General features: G+C 40.1%; 2 protein-coding genes across 2 annotated transcripts; both read right to left on the bottom strand.

The window, feature by feature from the left end:
• Nucleotides 1-1,833: 1,833 nt before the first annotated feature.
• LOC113339271 lies at nt 1,834-2,581 on the bottom strand. The gene is made up of 2 exons (XM_026584573.1): nt 2,272-2,581; nt 1,834-2,135 (listed from the first exon to the last, which is right to left on the bottom strand). The coding sequence occupies exons 1-2, from the start codon at nt 2,465-2,467 to the stop codon at nt 1,834-1,836; spliced, it is 498 nt and encodes a 165-aa protein (XP_026440358.1). The 5' UTR covers nt 2,468-2,581.
• Nucleotides 2,582-14,706: 12,125 nt separating this feature from the next.
• LOC113339270 (MOB kinase activator-like 1A) lies at nt 14,707-17,435 on the bottom strand. Its single transcript, XM_026584572.1, has 7 exons — nt 17,191-17,435; nt 16,450-16,498; nt 16,235-16,343; nt 15,743-15,836; nt 15,482-15,615; nt 15,218-15,381; nt 14,707-15,096 (listed from the first exon to the last, which is right to left on the bottom strand). The coding sequence occupies exons 1-7, from the start codon at nt 17,214-17,216 to the stop codon at nt 15,028-15,030; spliced, it is 645 nt and encodes a 214-aa protein (XP_026440357.1). The 5' UTR covers nt 17,217-17,435; the 3' UTR covers nt 14,707-15,027.
• Between the last annotated feature and the right edge of the window lie 523 nt (nt 17,436-17,958).

Genomic DNA, 17,958 nt, shown 5'->3' with positions numbered 1-17,958 from the left:
TTACCTGAGGTGGAACAGATATGTGGTATGAGAGTAATATGCCCAACGTCTTGAATCTTGATCATCACACTTGAACTTCCACCTAAAATCTCCATCGAGATCACAAAAGAACATCATGAGAGCACATAGAGAATCTCCATAAAGGAGAAGACACAAACAAAAAGCGCAAACCACCCACAAGAACACTATAAGTATCCCCTAAAAACAATGGATATTGGAAAGAAAACTTGAACAAATCTAACCTAACTACCTAAAAATACAGAAAAAAAAAGAAAAAAAAAAGAGAGAAATCAACTAAGATCTAAGCAGTCAGTTTTTTTTTTTTTTTTGTATGCTCTAGACTAGTGGTCCCTAGACTACATCCAAACTCCTTAAATTGGAGTGATTTCAGCAATTACAAGGTTTGAACCCCTACTTCCATAGTGGGAGGGAGCATGCCAACCACCAGACCAATTGGTGATTGGCTAAGCAGTCAGCTTTCATTTTTATTTATTTTTGACAAAATCTTCTCACTCCTCTTTAGCTTCTTCTAAAAAAAACTGGCTTTTTTAGGGGCGACTCCAAAAGAACTAGGGGAGACACAAAAAGACAAAAAAAAAGGTCACCCAAACGTAAAATGTAGCCATCCCTTATCTCCCGTTTTTTTAATGGCCAAACTACCCTTTACAATCGGGAAGTTAATCCACAATTGGAAGTCAATTTAGTTTACATAACTTCCGAATATAAAGTATCCCCAAAATAAAATCCTCTATCTTTTGAATTTTGATTATCCTATAATCGGTAGTAAATAAAGTTATCTTGACTTCCGATTAAATTAGACATTTGGCTAAAATGCTACTATAATCGGTATTGAATTAAGATTATTTAACTCCCGAATATAGAGTAGCCCCAAAATGAGATTTTGTGAAAATTCTCTATCTTTTGAATTTTGATTATCCTATAATCGATAGTAAATAAAGTAATCTTGACTCCCTATTAAAGTAGACCTTTGGCTAAATGCTACCATAATCGGTAGTGAATTTAGATTATTTAACACCCAAATATAGAGTAGCCCTAAAATGAGATTTTGCAAAAATTCTGAATTTTTTGAATTTTGGTTGAACCTATAATCAGTAGTAAATGAAGTTATCCTGACTTCTGATTATTCAGTGGCTCCCTTTGCAAATATCCTATCATAATCGGTAGTCAAGATAGTTCATATAACTACCGAATATAGAGTAGCCCCAAAATGAGATTTTGCCAAAATCATATATTTTTTGAATTTTGGTTGAGCCTATAATCGATAGTAAATAAGGTAAAATCCTGACTTCCGATTATACAGTGGCTCTCTTTGCAAATATTCAACCATATTCGGTAATTAAAATAGTTCACATAACTACCGAATACAAAGTAGTCCCAAAATGAGATTTTACAAAAACCATTTTTTTTGAATTTTGGTTCAGCCTGTAATCGGTAGTAAATGAATTTATCATTAACTTCCGATTAATAGCAGCCCCAAATACGCATTTAGCACAAATTCATATCAATCGGTAGTTTTTGTGCGTTTCTTAACTACCGATTTACTCTCAACAATCGGTTCAAAAATAACTTCCGATTACGGAAAGGCATTAACGTATTCTACTATACTTTTGGACATCCCTTAACCTTGTTTATGGGTTGGGAATAAAAAAGTCGCCCTAATTTTTTCGGAGTCGCCCCTAAAAATGCGAGCAAAAAAAAAACCTCTTGTCATTATAATAGTATATAAAGATGATTACTTTGATATTCTACACATTTTATGATACCTTTATTCTACATGTCGTCTATTGAATTAAGATCATCAATCTTTTTTGTCTAAGATTTCTCTTCCTCTAGCAACTTAACCCCCAATTCTATAAAAAATGTTTCCAAGAAATTCACGAAGGAAGTTGGCGTAGGAATCACATCATGTTCACTCTTTTTGATCTCATACTTGATTGACCATTTCACCTTGCTTTCATTACTCCCTCCCCCTATGGGAGTAATCTGAACAGTGGTAGCAAAACTTGGATAACTAATTGCGGTATCTCCTTCAAAAACTGTGCAAGTTATCAACATATTTTTATGGTCCACTGCTGTTATCTTCTCTTTTGTCGTAACAGTAGAAGATTTGCCCTCTGTGATCATCAATAAAGATCGGTTACAAATTAGTGATCTTCAAGGATAACAAAGAACATGGATTTCAATACCACGCATTGTATATATATATATATGATTTTGTAATGGAAATGATTAATTATTTTCATTACGTACCTATTACGTAGTCCCAAACAAAAATACTACCCACACTAATTTCACAGCCTCCGGGAAAAATTTGACACTTGTGGATTAACTGAGGAAGATATTTTGGTAGACTCGGAGCACCACTGGTTATCGCGGTGTATAACTTATCAGCATCACACTGGACTACGAGTTCACCTTCAAGTTCATCAATCTGATCAGCCATCATTTACTATATGTTGCTTCTAACGAAGAAAAAAGCTAGAGAATAAAGATAACACAGAGGTGGACTGATGTGATCTGATGATAATTTATTGATATAAGGAGTTGGTGAAGAGAATGAAGATGTTATGGTAGTCTATATAGCCCAAGATGATTTATTTTAAAAATGGAACCTCAAGATACAAGTGGTCGACCAACTTCAGTAAATAGACCATTCACAAAATGGTGGTGTCACCGTGTCAAGATAGAAATAGGAGAAGAATTATTAACCACATTTAGATAGACCGGTACGTGGGAGCAACATTGGCAATTCAGGTGGGGCTTATAGTTTGGTAGTTGGCGGGGTAGCACTGACATGGACTGGCAGATGGGATTCAACGAGACTTGGACATATGGGAACCAATGAGACGGGGACACAGGTAAGAAAATTTTCAAAAAACTTAGCGGACACGCTATAATTTGATCGGTAATATTTCCCAATAAAACTAAGCTGTTCTCGAATTAAATGTATGTGAAAAATGTCTCAATTCATATAGGATACATATTCATTTTCCTTCAAATTCTTTTCCGATCCCAACTTCTTAAATCGATGATATAGCTTAACTTTTGATAGATACCTTCAAGGTGAATGTAGGTACACGAAATAGGATTGTCACGTGTCATACCAAGTAAGGTAAGGAAATTCTAGTCAAAGATCCGTATCAGTGACCTGTCGAATCAGTCAACATCAGAAGGCGAAATACAAATCCCAAGCGCGAGATAACTCTCCACCTCGAATAAAGTAGAAGGACCATCAAGATACTAAGGCGAAGCCAAAAAAAGTTTACTTGGCGAAGAAGATAAACCGCGAAGTAGGAGCAGTAGGGCGCAAGAAAAAGGACAGGTGTCCCGACAAGACCACGTGAAGTCAGCGAAAGGTGGAGAAAAACTTTATGGAATATGCTCCGGGAGAAGCATAACGTAACCTCGGCGAGATGATATGAGTTGTATGCCACTAAGGTTGCTTAGGCCTATAAATAGAGACCTTTGGACAATGTAAAGAAAGTGATCTTTTGGGGAGGGAAAGGTCTAGAATAGGAGAGAGAGAGAGAGTTAGGGTTTCCTTGTAATTCATAGGCTGGGAGAAGGGATTAGGGTTTACTTTTAACCCACGAGTGTAACTTGTATTTCGCTTGAGATCAATAAATAAGTTTAAGTTCTATTGTTATTATGTCTTAGATCTTGCATATTCTCCATTTGGGTGTGTTGCTGGATTTCCAGTAATCACATTTTGGCGCCCAGAAACAGGGAACTTAGATTGGGAATCGATCCTCATCTAAGAGTTAGAAGAAAGTCGAGGTTGTGAAAATAGGAGACCTAGATAATTAGGGTTGGAAAAGTTCAGTTGATATTGAAATAAGGATAGGTTGATGGCTAGAACATCAGATCGAGCAGCGCATGTGATAGTTGTAAGGAAAAGTAAACGATTGGCAGATAAGAGGGGAAGGATAGAACGGGCTGGAACATCAGCTGTAGGAGGAAGACGAGAAGAGAACCAGCGACAGACGGAGGAAGATGGCCTCAGGGAAGGTTCAATGCACACATCTGATACAGACACCGTTGTCGAGGAGGAGATGACTCGCGAGGAGATGGGAGAGAATATCGGAGAAGAAAACATGACGTTGGACCAGCTAAGGGAGACACTCCATCGTGAACGAGAACGGGACCGGGACTTGGCGGAAAAACATGTGCAGTTGGAAAGGCATAATACTAGGTTGAGGCAACAAAACCGGCAACTTAACGAAAACGTGGAGATGAATGCCATAGATTCGGAAGGAAACACTGTATCTTCGGAGGAAGATGAACTGCGACGAAGGAGATATGACCACGAGGAAGATGAAGGAGGACGAAGAAGAAGACGACGAATGAATAAAGACGAAGAAAGAGACTTGAGAAGAGCACTGGAGATCTCACAATGGGAAGATCATAGGCGGAGACATGAGGAGAAACAGAGGCAGGAGGAAGAACTGCAACGTCATGCGAACCTTATCCGAGACGAGGAGGAAAGGCGACGACCAAGCGAAGGGAGGCTTAGCATGATGAGAGGCCGTCACCATGAGAAGGATGGAGGAAACTTGAACCAAGAAGTCCTGAACGAGTTGAAAGACATGAGGGCTTTAATTAATAACTCACGAAGAGGTGGAAGAGTACAGTTAGCAGAAGCAATAAATGAAGCAGATAAATCGTCATTCACCTATGAGATCATGCATACGGACATCCCGGAGAAATGCGTATTACCAACGCTTGCAAGCATATTCAGTGGATCGGAAAGTGCAGTGCAACACTTGAAACAATATACCCTTTCGCTGATGCAATGGGGCCGAAATGACGCAGTACTTTGTTGGTATTTCCCCGCGAGCTTAACAGGGGAGGCATTAGCCTGGTTCGATGGACTCCAGGAAAAGTCAATATCATCATTCAAAGATTTGCAGAGGATATTCTTGACGACGTACATAAGAAACAACTTGTTGAGACCAGGGATAGAGACATTGTTCAACTTGAGGAGAATGCCAACAGAAATCTTGAGGGGTTGGTCACGAGATGGAAAACAGTGTGCAGCGAGTTAGCCGGGAGAGTTGATGAACGAAAATTCATCTTAGCCTTCGTGAATGCTTTGATCCCAACGGACCTGTTGTACACACAGATATTCATTATTCGAAACTCGATAACGATGAATGAGCTGAGGGAGTACCAGGAGGAATACATAGTGTTGGAGGAAAATCAGAGGCAGGTCAGCGAAATGACGTTGGACCCAGCGAAAGAAGGGAATTCTAGGTTATTACCAAGGACGGTGCACGCAGTAGAGGATGAACTCGGGCGAGGAAAGGGAGGGCCAGCAGTTCCCGTCCCAACGAAGCTTTTGGCCGTCTCGAGTGGAGATCAGGAGTGGATTGATCAACAAAGGTATGAGGAGTCAAAACGAAGAAATCATGAGCCACGAAGCTACAGTACGGGATACCAACCTAGGAATAATCAAGGACCCAGATACGCGGAAAGGAGGCCCAATGGACCAATCTTTGAAGATGTGAAACTCCCACGACTTAACACAACTGTGCAAAAAGTGTGGGAGGAAATAGTGCTGCTGGAGGAAATCCCGCCCCCACCAAATTTCGGAAGTGAGCCCCCACCAGGGTTTCGAAGTCATGAATTTTGTAAGTATCATCGCTTCCATGGACACCAAACAGGTGATTGCATGAACGTTTGGCGAATTATACTTCGCATGATAGACCAAGGGAAACTCGCGCATTTCCTAGAGGGTTATGTGCCACCCCCTCCACCTCGTGAGAATCAACCAATATACCGGATCGAGATAGACCGAGGAAAGCAACAATTAAACTGTAATTCGATAATTCACGCGGCAAAAAGTCTCCAAGACTTTCATGACAATGTGCTTAAAAGAGTATAAAAGAGGGATTTCGAGGGAAACAAAATATTCAACGTCATGACGAAAGAGCCGCTAGAGGAATGGCAGAAGAGGGAGATAACCTTCTCGGCGAAGGATGCACCTAATGGGAAAATTTCGCACACAAATCCTCTGGTCGTGACCTTGGGATTCGGAAAATATTCCAGATGGGAGGAAGAGCAAGCTGAGGAAAAGAGAATTTGGGCAATAGAAAGAATCTTAGTTGATACTGGGAGTTCAGTTGATATCCTCTTTTACCATACCTTTAGGACCATGGGATACAAGGACTCGGATCTTGTACCTTCTACATATAACATATATGGGTTCAATGGGGTAGCATCTAAGCCGAAGGGGAATTGACCGTGAAGATTCTCGCTGGAGAACTAGAGACGAAGGTCACAGTCTGTGTCGTAGATGTCGATTCTCCTACAATGCTCTCATAGGGAGGCCTTGGATACATGGAATAAAGGGAGTTGCGTCGACATATCACCAGGCGATCCGGTTACCAATGCCAAGCGGAATCAGCGAGATAAGAGGAGATCTGAGAGACGTAAAAGAATGTATAACAAAAGACGTGCATAACTACGAGGAGAATTTAAGAAAGAAGATGTAACAAAGGAAGAAAAGTCAGCGAAGAAAGAAGAGCCGAACAACTGATGGTATTTACGATAGAGTCTAGAAAAGAACTGAGCGGAATGCAGGAGGATGAGGAGGAAACCAATGAAGCAAAAATTCATATCGAGGAAGATAATAACGCAATTCCAGAGGAAGGGGGCAGGTCAATCAAAAACAAGGTGGAAAGGACAAGAAGGGGAAGGTTTTTGAAGGAAATGAAATGACAAAGAATAAAAAGGAAACTCCCACGACAAAGGATAAGCAAATTCCACGAGAAGGAGGGAAGATGAACCGGTCAAAAGGCAAAAAGGCACAGGGACAAGAGGCCAAGGAAAGCGTTGAAATACAAAATTCACAGAATAAATTGAAAGAAAGTCGCGAAGACGAGGAGATGGCCCGGTTAAAGGAAAAACTTTACCAAGAGAGGCGAAGGAAAGAGGATCTGGTCAGGGAACGAATAAGGTTAGAAAGGGAAAATGAGAAGTTGATCATCAGAAATAATCATTTGAAAAGGAAGCAGGAAGATAGTAATATGCAGGAGGAGAGATATGCTATGGGAGAAGCACGAATTAAAGAAAGACATTACATGCGAAAACGAGAAGGCCTGGGACGAGGTGAGAAAAAGGTGCGAGAAGACCATAGAAAGCAGAAGAAGAGAATTCGGGGAAAGGGAGTATCGAATGCAACAATCAATAGTCGTTACTCGAGGAAGAAACAATATCCCCAAGGAAAGAAGAGAAAGTGATTTGTAAATGGTAAACAAATGCTCAAGGAATGAACCGTGAAAGCCATAAATAGCAGCGCTTTTCTCGTTAAGGCAAAAGGAGCATGAGAGCTTGCAAAGTCTCGTCGCAAGATGGGAAGCAGTATGCAAAGAATTGAAGGGAAGAATCTCGGAAGAGGAGTTGGTGCGATCATTCATCTATGCTTTATCAACCAGGAAACCATTATTTTCCACATTATTCAAGATAAGAAATGCAGTACGAATGAAGGAGTTGAAAAAATACCAAGCCGAGCACATTCGTATGAAAGAAGAATATGAAAGATAAAATTAGATAAGATAAATGTATTCTCTTTATTTTGATGATAAAAATGAAATGATCGATGTACTCAATTTTCAAGAGCATGGCAATAAAAATTTGATGAAATATTGATGAAATAAATATTCGCTGAGTAACCAAAGACAGTAAGACCTCAAGATTAGGAGGAAAATAATTAATATGAAATAAAAAGTTTCTAGGGAAACTTAAAACCTTCGCCTAGGAAGGCTGGGAACCCACGGCAAGCACCCTAGTTCGCATGAAAATGCAAGAGGCAAAGCCCTAATGCATGTCGTGTAAAACTCTCAGGCAGAAAGCTAGGGGCAATGATAAGACCTATCCACTGAGGGTCCCTTTTATGATGGCCTTCGGTAAGGGGTGCAGAAATATGACCAAGGCGCCGACGTATTCGGTTGAGCTGCGGGTGCCTGGGACGTATGGAGCGTTACCGGACATGTCCGTCTGGAAACTCTTGGCTACGATGCACTTGATCCCAAAGAAACCCCACTTAGGGTGTGACCTCGTAACTCCGAGCCTTATCGGCGAAGAGGATAAGAAGTCACGAAAACAACTGAATGTCGTAATAACCGGATGGGAGGAGACCAACATGCATGTTAGGGTTAACCTCCTTGAAGAGGCACTCAGGGGGAATATAAAGGGATGTCACCATCCATATTAGGGAGTTGTGTGACCAAAAAAGACGGCAATGTCATGGGGATGTTATTTATGGGAATAGATAGGCCTGTCACATTGTCGCAGAAAGAAAACTTATCAAAAATGTTAAGGCGAGGTTGATGGATTGTTATTCGCAAAAATAGCAAGCGCCTGAGACTTCGCCGAAGTACTACCCGTAAAAACAGGGTGAGGCGCAATAAGACCTTAATTAGGAGGCGCAATAAGACCTCATAAGCAAGAAATAAACACATCTACTAAAACAACAAAGTTATAAAGAGCATTCTCAGAACAATCTCGTCTCAATTGGATAATGTCAACAAGAACAAGAGGCAAGTATATACTTTTATATTTTTTGTTCTTTTGGCATTATCCGCACGAAACTACAAAGCGCTTAAGATACAATCTAAGGCTACAGGACAAGGCAAGAAGGAACCTGAAGGAAAAAACTAAGACCGGGCGCATACTTTAGAAACCACTGCTCCTTTAAATTAGCATTCTCAACCTTGCCGAAAAGCAAAAGGCAGCAGGGATGAGTGAAGAAAGAAAGCCGGAACTGAGGGTGATTTGAAAGGTGAAGACAGAAACGAAGATGAAAACTCACAAAAGAATAAAAGGCAAGTATATACTTAAAGGCTTCACTATTCTTTTGAGAGTTTCCATGGTCAGTATATACTTGAGGCAAATGACGGAAATCAAATAAACACACGCTTGATAAAACAGAATCATAATATCATGAAATGTGATGATTCCCAAAATAAAACGTTTTCCCCCCAAGCTTGGGAGCGCCTATAAAAAATTATTAGTTATAAAACACCAATCTGAGACGAGAAAAGACAAAACTAAAATTGCTACTGAGGAATGGCACAATCGATGATGGTTGACTCATGGATCTCGCCGCCTGACTCGGTAATGCTAGTATAAGCTCCCTTGGACCCCTCGTTGTCCTTCGCGGTGTCAACTTTTGGATCCTCGTCGTCATCAAGAGACAATTCCTCGTTGGTAGGATCAGCAGCTTCATCATGAGGCTTCTCATCATCAGAAAAAATTTCCAAAGGAAAAGAAGGAGGAGGAATGCCATTCTCAGCGCAATAGTCATTGAAAAGTGGAACCAAATAGTTCTGAGTATTCTTACGGGCCGTCTTGGATACCTTCTTGGAATAATCGATGATCTCGTCCATATTATCATTTAGACTCTCAATCTCCTCATTAAGACGAGAAACGTCACCACGAGCTTCATCTCTCTCCCTGGTGATACGAAGGACCTGACTCTTATGACGCTCATCTGATTCTGCGATGATAATAGAAACTACATTAGAAATAAGGAAATAAGCCGGGTCAAACAAAGATAATAATACACCTAAAAACTACCTTCCGCCTGAAGGATAGTAGTATTTAAAGTACTCTGAACATCATAGTATAGATGATCGAGCTTGGCAACTTTGAAGTTGGAATCTTCAAGTTGAACACATAACTCATGATACATTCTATCCCAACCTTCACCATGAGGGGATTTCAAAGTGCTCTTGTCAGACTGAATGGCGAGAACGCCTTTTCCACGGAGACTTGCAGGCTTGATTGGAGGAGAGGATTTCGCTGGTTTTGGACGAGAGGAAGTGGCTAATTTAGCTTGCAAGAGTTCTACCTTTTTCTTCAAACAATCAACCTCCTCGTTTAGACCATCCACAGTGTTTCGAGACCTACGAAGAGTAGCTGCGAGCTCGGTTTTTCTTTTGATCACTCGGTCGTAATTTTCCTCCAGTTTCTTATAGTTGGCTATCGACGAAGAATGGAGGCTCCGCGAGGTAGTAAGAGAATTAGAGACCCGTTGAAGATCTGACTTAAGCCGCAAGTTGTCATTGTGGAAATGGAGGTTCAGTTCCTCGTTACAGGAGCATTCAACTGACAGACGGTCCACTTGGAAGCAAAGGGTCTCGACCTTTACATTAAGGATGGAGTTCTCAGAAATATAAATATCATTTTGAGTTGTAAGGTTCACCATCTCAGCGCGAATATCTTCCAGCGAGGAGGAAGCTTCGTCGGTGCTCATTTGACATTGCATGCATCGAGCTTGACGAAGCATAAAATAAGAAAATAATGGAAGCAAAGGCAAGAACAATAGAGGGACGTCCAAGAAAAAAGAACTTACTCAAAAGCTTATCTATCTTTTGGCCTTGCTTGCGGGAATGATCTTTTTCTTTCTGAAGGTCCTACGATAAAGCTTTGATTTTAGCTTCATCCTTCCTAGCCATCTCGCGAACAAGATGAATTTCCACGAGGGTGGCCATGTGACGGTAGACTTCCTGCGAAGCAAACTTGAACTCGGAAAATAGATTTCGGAAACGAAAAGGAAAAATGGCAGAAAAGGCATAAAGAAATCACCTGGTTCATCAAGGCAGAGTGCTGTTGGAGACACAGATTCATTGAAGCACTCAAAAGCGCAGACGAGTCTTGGGAGAGGAATTCCTCGGAAACAAAGGCGGACAAAGACTCCAAAGCACGAGATCTCATAGCCGGATCTTCTTGAGCCTTGTGGTAGATACCTCGAAGGAATTGCATGTCAGGGTCGAAGAGAGGATTTGACATTACAGGCAGTACAGGTTGCTTTCTCTTCTCGCCAGAGGGAGGTACCTCCGGAGAACTCTTAGGATGTTCAACTCCTGGCTGAACAGGGGAATCAGCGACCTTGGAACGGGTAACAGAATCAGCTTCTTTCGGAGGAGCTGGAGCACTAACTGAAGGGGACTGTTGCTTAGTGCGAACGGGATGACCAAGGAGAGCGGAGGGTTGTATTGCATCTAAGGCATCCACATCCAGGGTCTTTCGCGGCCTCTTGGATGCACCATACGGAGGAGCGCTCGTCTACGAAGTCAAAAGTTAAAAACCAAAAGGCTAAAATTTACAAATAAAAGGCGATAAGGATGGTACCTGAGAAGGAGGAGGAGGAGTAGGATGATAACGTTTCTTGTGACCTTGGGTACCCCAGAAGTGGGTAGTTCACCCTGCGAAGAGGCATGACGTCAGGATGGAAAATTATCACAAAATCGCTAACAACAGACGAAAATGATACCTGTTGAGAGGGAGTCTTCTTAGCAACTACTTTCTTATCCTGTCGCGCCTTGATAAGTCCAGCAACAGGCATCACATACTAAAACTAATTGAGAAACATAAGTACAATTTATAGTTACAAATGATACAAATCGCAGTAGGAAAAATCATACCTCCCTAGGAACAGTCCAGCGAAGTCTTCGGGGATCACATCCCGCGAGGTAACAATGTCTGGGAAGGGGACTATTGCGAGGAAAGCTCTTTTCGTCGTAACCCCAGACGAAGGGACCGCCAACTACTAAAGGAAACCTCGCCCAGTCATCAACAAAGAGACGAAGTTTGGAATCCACATCCAGTAGAAGTTCCTTAATGGGGGGAGAAACCACCTTCCTAACAAGCTCAAGACCCCACTCCTGATGCTTCCTGGTGCTTGTAAACACAACTGAATAGTTGTCCATGAAAGAGTCTATGTTGAAATCCAAGGAATCAAATCCGTCTGCTGAAGAAGGGATTTGCGAGATACCATCGCGAGAACGGACTTTAAACTCGTTGGCGATCCGAATCGCATTACCAGTAAGCTGGAAAACCCCGCACTGCAGCCTACCGAGAATCTCCAAGAAAATGGGGTTTGAAGGATCATACAAGGGGAAAGATAGTCCCGCTCTCAACTGACCTAGAGAGATAATCACCTTATCAGCAGACCACCGAACCAAGCCACCGGTAGTTCAGTTCCATCTCTTGGGTAGCAAGAACAGCGGGATCTGGGGAAGAATCAACAGCTAGAGTTAAGATTAAACCTAACTCCTAGAGCTCGGCTTAAAATTCCTCGAGAGTTTTAAGTGAAGCAGATGCAGAAACACTTTTAGGAGACATGCTGATGAAGAAAGTAGAGGATTTCGGGAAAATAAGGTAAAAGAAAGAGCAGAGATCAAACAAGAAAAGAGCAGAAATTGGAAGAGGCAGAAAAGAAACTCAAGTAAGGGTGGAGAAGTGTATTTATAGCAAGAAGAAGAGACCGGTAAAACCGGGAAGCAGCAGGATCGAAGTAAAGGTGACCGGTGACAGACGGTTACCCATGGAACGTGGCCACGTGGAATTATAGGTATGGAGAATGTGACGGTTAAGGAAACTGAAACGGTTCTTATTCCATCCTCGCAGCGACTCGGACAGAATAAGAAAAGGAAAAATGTAGATACACGAAATAGGATTGCCACGTTTCATACCAAGTAAGGTAAGGAAATCCTAGTCAAAGATCCGTGTCAGTGACCTGTCAAATCAGTCAACATCAGAAGGCGAAATACAAACCCCAAGCGCGAGATAACTCTCCATCCCGAATAAAGTAGAAGGACCATCAAGATACTAAGGCGAAGCCACGAAAAGATTACTTGGCGAAGAAAATAAACCGCGAAGTAGGAGAAGTAGGGCGCAAGAAAAAGGACAGGTGTCCCGACAAGACCACGTGAAGTCGGCGAAAGGTGGGAAAAAACTTTATGGAATATGCTCCGGGCGAAGCATAAAGTAACCTCGGCGAGATGATATGAGTTGTATGCCACTAAGGTTGCTCAGGCCTATAAATAGAGACCTTTGGACAATGTAAAGAAAGAGATCTTTTGGGGAGGGAGAGGTCTAGCATAGGAGAGATAGAGTTAGGATTTCTTTGTAATTCATAGGCTGGGAGAAGGGATTAGGGTTTCCTTGTAACCCACGAGTGTAACTTGTATTTCGCTTGAGATCAATAAATAAGTTTAAGTTCTAGTGTTATTATGTCTTAGATCTTGCATATTCTTCATTTGGGTGTGTTGCTGGATTTCCAGTAATCACAGTGAATGTTGACGTCTAGTTTTAAACATTCACCTTGAGGATATCAAGCTATTTTAGTAAGTTACTTAACTAAAATTAATTTCAATATATTATATGACTATTTTTATCTCTAATAAAGTCTTTTAATTACTAAAATTAAAACTTACATTAAATCAAGCAAGACCATTGATATATGTCATCACTCCCAGACAATGGATGATGAGCGAGCACATGCTAAAGGTAAAGCTCCAATGAATGATACAGATAGTTCTGATGCTATTACTAAGAAGCCTTCCATGAAGCCTAATCCAAATTCTGATAATGATCGAGCATTCATAGTTCATCCACGAGTTGTATGTTGTGCATCCCAAGTAGCATTCGTAGCTGATCGATTTCTGGTAGCTGGTGTTGGTCGAATCGGTTTTATGTCCATCACTATGCCTGCAGATGTGAGACAAATTGTGCGGATCCTGCAGATATGAGACAAATTGTGCGGATTCTTGCAATGCAAACTTGGGATTATAATGCACCAATGCATTTCCCTGTACTTGATGCACTTTTTCCGGCCGTTGTTGATATTGGACGAGAGGTTTTTGGTGTTGAACCAATGGCAAATCCAGCAGATGGGCCTGCCGGTCCAGAATCTCCTGTCGATCCAGTTGCTATGGCCGATCCAGAGTATGGTGATGTTCCTGCACCTCATGTTCCTGTTCCTCCTCAAGATCAAGCCAGAGCACGACGAAATCCAGCCCGAAAAACTCCATCCCGAGTTACCAGAAGCCAAACTCGGAGTGTTTGCCGGGGGACTCGGAGTTAGACTTGTCATTGAAGGGTGCCGATTAGTGAAATGACTGCTGCTGTGGATTATATATTGGGAGCCAAGGGTCAGCACGTCAAAAGGTAAGTTTGGGAAGAATGGGATTTCTGGGGGGATTTTAATATATAGTACGTAGCTTGATTTTTGGACAAATTTCTTTCTTGTGGTAATGGTGTTTGCTATTTTGGACAGTTTATGTGGTTTCTTGAAACAGTGTGTGTGGGAAATATTATGATTGTTGATGATAGAGTACCCGTTTTTGTGTTTGCAATGCTTAAATTTTGAATTGTTTGCATAATGATTTGTGAGAATAACGTAGGTTGTGCAAGAAGTTCAGGACAGCAAAGAGCATGATTGAGATGTTTCTGCTCATCAGAAGAGCAAAAAAATACAGTTTTGAGGTGATAAAGATCATGATAGATGGTAGGAGATCCAGTTAGGTTAGCAAAAGAGTTTGTAATACTAGTGCCACCAGTATCCAAAAAAATACAGTTTTGAGGTGATAAAGATCATGATAGATGGTAGGAGATCCAGTTAGGTTAACTGCATAACATAGATAGAGTAGTAAGAGAGATTGTGCTTGTGAAAAATGAAGACATGATTGAATTTGAACGTCACCAGCAGATAAAAAAGAAACCGGATCGGTTTAGCCGCTACTACGAAGTTTTGGAACCTAAATTTTGAAGTTTTGAACCTCAACGTTTCCTATGAAGATAGGAATTGAATGTTGGTTACTGAAAGTAGTGTCATTAGAAAAATCTAAGTTTGTTGCCTTTATATATCATGCAGACTGTAAGATCAAGGAACACATATTTGGTGCTGACGAGTTCAAAGCAGATCACTCTGGTATCACTGTACTACAATGATATCGGCCAAAACATAACTTTCTCAAAAGATGTTTACACCTCAAAACCCAAAAAAGGATCATTTCATCATTCCAAAACAAAAACGATGTAATCTTTTTTTCACATATGAGCACCCAACAAACCGATAAAAGAATGAACAATCCAACACACTTGATAATACCTTTGGTACTATCAAACCTCCGTTAACCAGCATTAAGAAAAGAAAAAAAAAAGTTTATCCCATTATGATCAATTTCTTCTTCCACTGTTTAAGATCGGTTCCTATCACTATTGAAGTATAGATTCAATTAGCTCAGAGAGAGGTGCCAATTCGCTCTTCTCTATCAACCGGAACTCCTGCACGACACAAAAGAAAAAAAAAACCAACATATGAGCAAGAAAATTTCTACCATGAGTCATTTTAGTACTTGTTTACAGTGAAAAAGCACAATGATGTAGGCCCGCTCCAAGAACTTACCCATGTAAACAAAATGAAATGCTTAAAGCATGTGTTGAGATGAGCCTCTTCTTTGAGAGTCACAATCTTTTGAAAATGTGAGTGATAAATGTGTGCATATACTCGGAACAACCGTTTGAAGATTGTCTTTACGACGTCTTTGAAGTTTTGAGGAAATGGTGCCCCTGTAGTGAAAGAAAAAATAAGTTAAAAACCTTAATTAATTTCCTTTTGACATGAAACACGAATAGTTGTTGCTCAAAAGAGGCATGTATACATATGTACCTAATCTTTGAGGAAATATTGATTCATCATCGAGTTGAACTTCGATCCACTCCATTAAATACTCTACGTATTTTGGAGCCGACACTTCTATGGGTTTCTTTATTTGAACTCCATCAGCCCATCTATACTCATACCTGTTCAAAATCATTTCTCTTAGTCGATAGCTTGATAGATAACAGCATAGAGTTCTTATCCTGCCATGGAAGCACAATCGAAAGTACATATATTCAACTAGTACTTAGAGACAAGGAGAAAGATTACTTTGGTCCTGCAGTCATAGTTGGGCAAGTTGATGTGGTGCAGAACTCTGTAAGAGTTCCATAGAGAATGTTGACTTGATTGAAGAAATCTACAGCTGTAACCAATTGATACATTTTGTAAAGTTAAAAACTCATTCATGTTGATCATATTAACATCGAGAAATCTAATGAAATTCCACGATCCAAATCTCATGAATATATGTAAATATAGCTAGTAAAATGTCGCATGCGACAGTGTTTCGACTGGGATACATCATGTATTTGTATTATTATCTTGTCAGAACAATCCGAATATGTTTATGGGGAAAACCAAGTTTTCACAGGCATCTATTGACCCAGTTATCATCGCCATGTTTTCTATAAGAACGATCACAATATTTTTTCTATATGTTGTAAAAGCATCTATGATACGAATGAGGGTGCAATCAAGATTCCATGTGTATGATCAACAACTTAATGATGTACGTAGCAATAGGGGATTTAGGATTCTTACTGTTTACGGCTAGCCATTCATTAGGATCCTCTCCGGGAGGTAGTTTTACTGCTTCTCTCAAATTCCCACTACCCAATGTAGCATCTATATGTCTTTTAAGTTCGGCACCCTGCACATTGCAATTTGATTCAACTAAATTTCTGCCCTGAAAGGAATAATAATAGTCGAATCCCAAAAATAAAATAAGATTGAGAAGTAGGGTATTAAAGACATACCTTGCTTCCTGAAGGAGCACTCTTTTTTGGTCGAAAAGTTTTCTGATTCCTACACGCATTACAGTATTGTTTACATAAGTACTTCGGGGTATAAACTTATAGAGTCACTTGTGCCTCTTAGGAACAAACAAAGCAAACTGACATACACATAGCAATTCCTAAGTATCGAGCCGAATAATTGACCTCATAATCCAAATCTCCATCAACCATATCTAATTTCATACCCGTTACATCTATTAAGGTTGTGTTTTCCAATGTGCGACGCTATGATTGGCTCGAGTAGAAATGCCACCGCCGATTATTTGCACAACAATCCGAATGAGTTCTTTCGCTAAGGTTGTTCTCTCCTAGAGTTGCCACACAAGGATTCACAATGATATCGAAAACTCAGAAAATTCGCATGTCAATAATTCATTCATGATCCAATTTTGATTCTCTATAAAACCCATTAATCATCGTATTACAGAATTAATCTTGCTTTTAATTCACTTCCAAATCTTGTAATTAAGACAAGGCCACAAAATCCTAAAAGTAATCAAACAATCTCAATTCATCAAATTAACGAAAACCCATTAACCCAATTTCCTAAAATCAACATCAATCATCATCTTAATCAATATAACTCAATTTAGTAAAACATAATTGAAAATATCATCAATGCAAAAAACTAATTACAACGAAACAACAACAAAAATATATTTGATATGATAAAAATAGAAGATTAAATTTGTTGTTAGTTACCTGCTTCCAAGGCCAAAGAGACTCATTCTGTTTGAGAAGAGAAAGAAAGATCAGAGAAACAGAGACCTCCTCCTTCTCTGTATCTCTTCTTCTTCTCTTTCTCTCTGGATTAGATGTTTTGGATCCAACAAATTCTAGATTATTGAAACCTTAATCTATATATCTATATGTATATATATATAGATTGATTATATATAGATTAGAGATTAAATTAGAGTAGAAGAAGTGGAAGAAGAAAAGAGAGGTTGGAGGGAAACACAGCCAGGCTGTATTTTGTAGAGACACAGAAAACAGAGGAGCTCTCTCTCTCTCTAGTCAACTGCCAGGTCAGCTTTTTAAAAACATCAAAAATACAGAGTCCTTTTGTTCACTTTACAAGTAACGTGGGTGTACAAAACACATGCAGTCATTAGTTGGTTTTGAGTTTATTTTATGAAATGGGCTAGTAGTTATAAGGGGTGATGTTAAGTTTGCGTGAGGAGAAGGTGAAGAACATATAGCTGGATTATTCGTATTCCTAATGCTTGCCAGCCAAAACTGTAGTGGTTTTATTCCCTTATATTTTCTTATTCAACTGTTGAGGTCAGTTTTGTCATTTTCCGTTTAATATATTTTTTTAAATATCTTAGTTTTTTTTCTTCTAATAATAATACAAACAAAAATTAATGACTAAGAACCAAGGCAGCAGGTATGTTTCTGGATTGTGTGTCTTATCTCTTGCAGTGTCAATCTAAAACTATGTTCCGGACATCTCCCTGTATTATTCTG

This window comes from Papaver somniferum, unplaced genomic scaffold, assembly GCF_003573695.1.
Source record: "Papaver somniferum cultivar HN1 unplaced genomic scaffold, ASM357369v1 unplaced-scaffold_21, whole genome shotgun sequence".
NCBI classification, from domain to species: domain Eukaryota; kingdom Viridiplantae; phylum Streptophyta; class Magnoliopsida; order Ranunculales; family Papaveraceae; genus Papaver; species Papaver somniferum.
The sequence above is the reverse complement of the archived record's forward strand: the minus strand, read 5'-3'. Positions and strand labels throughout refer to the sequence as shown.

Coding starts and splice junctions, on each gene's coding strand:
- LOC113339271 (XM_026584573.1), bottom strand. CDS start 2,467: ATGATGGCTGATCAGATTGATGAACTTGAAGGTGAACTCGTAGTCCAG. Junction 2,136..2,271: donor TGTTTGGGACTACGTAATAG/GTACGTAATGAA, acceptor TGATGATCACAG/AGGGCAAATCTTCTACTGTT.
- LOC113339270 (XM_026584572.1), bottom strand. CDS start 17,216: ATGAGTCTCTTTGGCCTTGGAAGCAG. Junction 16,499..17,190: donor CTCTTTGGCCTTGGAAGCAG/GTAACTAACAAC, acceptor TAATGCGTGTAG/GAATCAGAAAACTTTTCGAC. Junction 15,616..15,742: donor ACTATGACTGCAGGACCAAA/GTAATCTTTCTC, acceptor GATTTTGAACAG/GTATGAGTATAGATGGGCTG.